Here is a 5,103-nt window from a genome sequence, read left to right as displayed (position 1 = left end):
AAGTAAATACGAAATAAGAATGATTTGGTTCAGTCCACAAAAACGTTTTACATTCACATTTGCATACAAAATTATCTCCTGATTGTTAGAAAAGAGACGCAAACAGGTTTTAAAAATTTTGTCTCATGGAGGGAACAGTAGAAATGAGTGACGCTTTATCAGTTAGGATTTGAGGTATTCAACAGTCGAAACTACCGCGCCAGCGTCCAACGGGTGGCCGGCATTTTAAGCCATTTGTGTTTGGATTGCCTTGACGCGATCTACCGGTGGAAACATTATGAGGTCATTTTTATGTACTCTTTCAATTGGAGAGTGATTTTTCCAACTGGTAAGACAACATTGACATACACAAAACATGGCGTTTAGATACGATTCAAAGGTATTTATAAACTTGCTCGTAAAGCTGAAAGCTCCTTCTATTCCGAAATGTGGTAACATGACCTTATAAATAATTAGCCTGAACGAAGACGCTCAGCTTTGTTGGAAGATGCGCCTATTGCAAGTTCCCAAGCTTATTACCATGTTGCCTTACATTGACATGGTGGCATGGCTCAAGAGCTCTTGTGGCTCGCAGAATCTGGAATGCACGGCTCCACCACAACGTTCATAGAATGCGAAAACAAATCTAAAAGCAAACACCAAAAGAGCACCGTTATTTCAATGTAATGTTTTTCCCAATCGATAGTGTGTATGTGTGTGTGTAAATGTGCTTTATGGAGGGGATTTGGCTGAGAGGTATTTCAATCACCACCCTTTCATGTGAAGTCTTACTGATAAATGAGTTGGTCAATATTGAAGCTCATGATAACATGACTAATGCTTGTGACATATGAAAGGGAATACTTACTTTGCATTAAAAAATACACATGGGGGGGGGGGATGTCAGTGAGCAAATTATGATATTTACTCATACCTCTCAAAAGCTCATGAAGGTTATCTTGAGAGTGAGCAATGGTCAGAACATGTCCTCCTGAGCGTCGAAAAACAGATTCCACTGAAGGCTTGAGATTGTAAAAGATTAAAGCCTGTCCGCGTTTGTCAAAATCTTTGGCCATGGCCTTAAATCCTTGGGCTGCGGTATAGTCCGTCGAAAAAATGCGACTTCCGTCCAAAACAATGGGACGTGTGCTTCCGCCTTGCCGCACACCGGCTTTTTCAATGATGTTCCGCACGTGGCTGACCGAGGGAAACACGAGAGAGCGGTCGATCATCACGGTCAGATAATCGTTTCCAGGCCCATCTAACTAAAATGGGCAATTTGGGTATTGGGCAAGTGACATAGGATCAGGGACAAAAATCGTATGCCATACCGTGCAGTGTTCGACGGTTAAAGCGGGGCGGGCAGTGTTGTATAGAACAATTAAGATCTGAATGGCTACCCCAACCAAAATTCCGTACTCCAAGGCCCAAAATAGACAGCATAAAAAGGTCACGAGTGCGCAAAAGAGGTCCGTCTCTGAAAAAAAGGAGCCAAGACACTTATTGAACATAAGAACACGAGGCGGATTTCCTGCTTTTGACCAATCATTACTTTTTGACCGCCACATGGGTAGAACAACTTCATATTCCACGCTAAATATGACGGCGGTAATGATCACGGCCGCGAGGGTTGCCTTGGGAATGAAGCAACAATAGTCCATTAGAAAGGCCAGCGCTAAAATCACCAAGGCACCCGTATAAATGCCGCCAAAGGTGGTTTTTACGCCACTAGCTGCATTGACCGCCGTTCGCGAAAATGAGCCCGTGGTGGGCATGGAACTGAAGAATGACCCGCCAATGTTGCACAAGCCTAACGCGATCATTTCTTGACTGGCATCCACGGGCTTGCCCCCAGCTGAAAGGCAATTTATTTTCTTCCAAATTGATCATTTGCAGTTGGGATCACTATTGACAATTTCTTGTTACCAAAGGCCTTGGCAATGGCCACACTCTCTAGAATTGCAATTAATGGAATGATAGCTATGGCCGAACCCAAAGTCTTCACCATCCCACCAAAGTCCAAGTCGTCTGTGCCAAAGGGAGGAACATCCACGGGTGGCAAGCCTGCATCAATTTCGCCCGTTAGAATGAAGGTTGTGTTTCGAGTTCCGGGAGGCTGGGGCTCGGGATCAAATCCCATGGCAATGAGTAGACAAATGATGACTATCACCGCATTTCTAGCAGTAGCAATCACCCACACCAACTTGCCCATTATTTTTCGACCCACGGAACCCAGACGATGGCAAAGAATCTGACATGAAGAGGGCTTTTCTATATCTTCGATGGAGTCAAACCAATTGACGTTTCTAATGTGCTAAAAATAGACAGTTTGGTGATATGCATGTGAACAAAAGGTCCAATCCTCAATAGTTCCGTTCGACGTTTACCCGCAGGAGCAACAACACGATGATACAGACGAATCCCAAAATCGTGTCTTGATACCGAAAACTCTCGAAGTTCCAAACTATGTCGATCCATGTGCCATGCACGCCCTCGAAATGGGATTTTTCCACGATCTTCAATCCAAAAAGATCTTTTACTTGAGAGGAGGCAATGGTAAGGGCGGCGGCCGAAGTGAATCCGGCTGTTACAGGGACGGATATAAAATCGATGATGAAGCCTGCAAAAACAAAGACCAGTCAAACTAGACGCCGCCTCGTGTCCTGACTTGCCGGTTGGCCAACTCAATTTTACCCAATTGTAGAGCACCCAAAATAAAGATAATGAGTCCACTTAAGAAGGCTAAAAGTATCACAAAAGCAGGACCATCTTCTTCGCTATTGACATGCTCGGCGGTCATCAAGGCCATAATGGCCGTGGGACCAATGGTGATGTCTTTGGAGCTCCCAAAAATACAATACACAAAGCATCCCACAAATGAGGAGTACAAACCATACTAGAAATAACGTGAATTAGGCCTGCAATCTGTTGTGTGAGAGTAACATCATGTGGCAAGGGTCTTTGACTCTTGTGTAGTTACCTGAGGCGGTAGATTGGCCACGTTGGCATAAGCGATGGCTTGGGGAATGACGGTCAGCCCGACGGTAATCCCGGCAATCAAATCAGATACGGCTTTTTCGCCATTGTACTTTGGGAGCCACTCCAAGATTGGGAGACGTTTGAATAACTGCTTCTTGGCCGAAGTTGAAACTCGGGCGAGTAATTTGGTTTTGCCGTCATTGCTTGAGTCGGAAGACCCATTATCGTGCTCAAATCCTTTGTCTTTGAGTCCATCTTCATGGTCGGAATTGTCTGTATGGAGAAAGGAGAAGACATTTGAATGGCCAAGAACATCGAGAGGAGCTAAGCAGACCGATCGGGTGTTGAATGTCCTTGCCATCAAATCCAAGTCAATCAAATCCCTCTCACCTAAGGAAGACATGTTTTCTGGGCGCTCGATCGCTTTCCGTTACATTGACACTGAATTCTCGAGGGTACGCAAGTCACTGAGCAGAGAGAGATACGACATAGGCCGATTGACTGCGAGAAAATATTGATATCTCTTAGATAGTCCTTGTAATACAACTAGGATTGATTCTTTGATAATAACGATGCGATGTTAATTAATCGAGTGATAAAAAGGCCCAATGCTAAGTCTTGACTGGGAATTCAAAGAACGGCAATTGATGTTGCATGCCACGATCTTGGAAAGACAAACCTTCAAATCCATGACGTTTTATCAAGGCTCTCGATGGCCTTGTTTGTAAAATTTCATAGCGATTGAAACATCGGCTGACGGAAAACGCTAATTGTGCTTCCTAAATAGGTTAACAGTTAAAATCTTCAGTAGATTACAAGCCTGTTTCTGATCTAATCAGCAGAGACTTTTAGGGCGAGGAGAGCCATGAATTTTTGCATAAGAAGGAGGAAAAACGTGCGGAAATCCACATCAATTGTTTTGACTGGCCCAAATGAATCCAATTTAAACTTTTTTGATGCATTATCTCAAAAAAACGATCCCCTCACTTTCAAACATTGTAGTTTGAATATTGAAGATGCAATGTGCAAAATTGTGATAATTTCTTATGACCCTGGTGACTTAGCATTATACTGGCGCTGAAAGCCCATTTACTTCAATTCAAATTTGCTGGTCTTTCCCTCCTGACGCATTATCATGAAATGTTAGACATTCAGCCATACAAATTTTTTGTGTCTCGCCCAAGGAAGTGACGTTAAGTCGGAAATTTTTGAAAGACTAGAACTGTTCAAGGCCTCCTTCAAATCATTATTCCGTCCTGGAGTCTAAATGTTCTTTTTCACAAGTGGAGCCTTCAACTTTCATCTCTAGGATCACGAGGAAGACACACATTGTTCCCGGGTGGTACTGCGCACACTACGGACATTCGGATATGAACATGACTGACTCATTCTTAACGTTTTGGCTCGTTTTATGACTTGATTGAAATATCAACCACCTCACTCTCTAATTCTATTGAGAGCTTGAGTTGAGAACAAACCTGAGCTTGTCAATTGGATGTTATTGTAAAGTGTACATGCATACCTAAAAGATAACCCCTTAGGCTAATAGCTCTACAATTGACATGACATTCTTATTTGTTTGCTGTTTATGTCATGATGTACTCGCTCGTAGATAAACATGACAATTTGAGTTGCCTTTAAGATGTTAATGTAAATTGCTCTCATTGAATCCTTCAAGCGAGATGGGACGGACCATCATCATCATCATTCGAGATGCAGACCTACTCACAAAAAATGTCAAATTAAGACATTAAAAAGCTGGTCAAAATATGCAGACTGATATGCCCTAAACCCTAAAATATACATAACTGATCAGAACATAGCCTTCAAAGAAAGTTGGCTTTAATCCAGGGTAGAATTAAGGCCTCCATTGAGACCGATCAGTTGAAAAAGGAAAATAGAGTTGTTCAAGAGGTGAGGTCGAATCCGAAGGCGTTTTTCTCTACTGCAAACTCTAAAAGAAAGATCAAACACCCTGTAGGACCTTTTGAGATCGATAGGGAAGCCATTAGCAATGTAGAGACTATGGCCAAAATACTTGGAGATCAGAATTCTAGTGTGTTTTCAACTCCACTGAGTTTAGGAGCAACAGTCCATTGCTCTATTGATGAGTTTGTTGGGACTGGCAAGGCTTGTCAAGCTGAG

General features: G+C 42.9%; 1 protein-coding gene across 1 annotated transcript; it reads right to left on the bottom strand.

Moving 5' to 3' along the window:
* Positions 1–400: 400 nt before the first annotated feature.
* Positions 401–3,459, bottom strand: LOC131885000 (sodium-independent sulfate anion transporter-like). Its single transcript, XM_059232920.1, has 9 exons — positions 3,349–3,459; positions 2,960–3,231; positions 2,674–2,875; positions 2,367–2,599; positions 1,906–2,293; positions 1,532–1,834; positions 1,311–1,456; positions 914–1,244; positions 401–625 (listed from the first exon to the last, which is right to left on the bottom strand). Exons 1-9 carry the CDS (start codon positions 3,359–3,361, stop codon positions 552–554), a joined length of 1,962 nt encoding a protein of 653 aa, XP_059088903.1. The 5' UTR covers positions 3,362–3,459; the 3' UTR covers positions 401–551.
* Positions 3,460–5,103: the final 1,644 nt, after the last annotated feature.

The sequence above is a fragment of the Tigriopus californicus genome, chromosome 1 (assembly GCF_007210705.1).
Source record: "Tigriopus californicus strain San Diego chromosome 1, Tcal_SD_v2.1, whole genome shotgun sequence".
Taxonomy (NCBI): domain Eukaryota; kingdom Metazoa; phylum Arthropoda; class Copepoda; order Harpacticoida; family Harpacticidae; genus Tigriopus; species Tigriopus californicus.
Note: the sequence above shows the minus strand (reverse complement) of the source record. Positions and strands in the feature narration are given on the sequence as shown.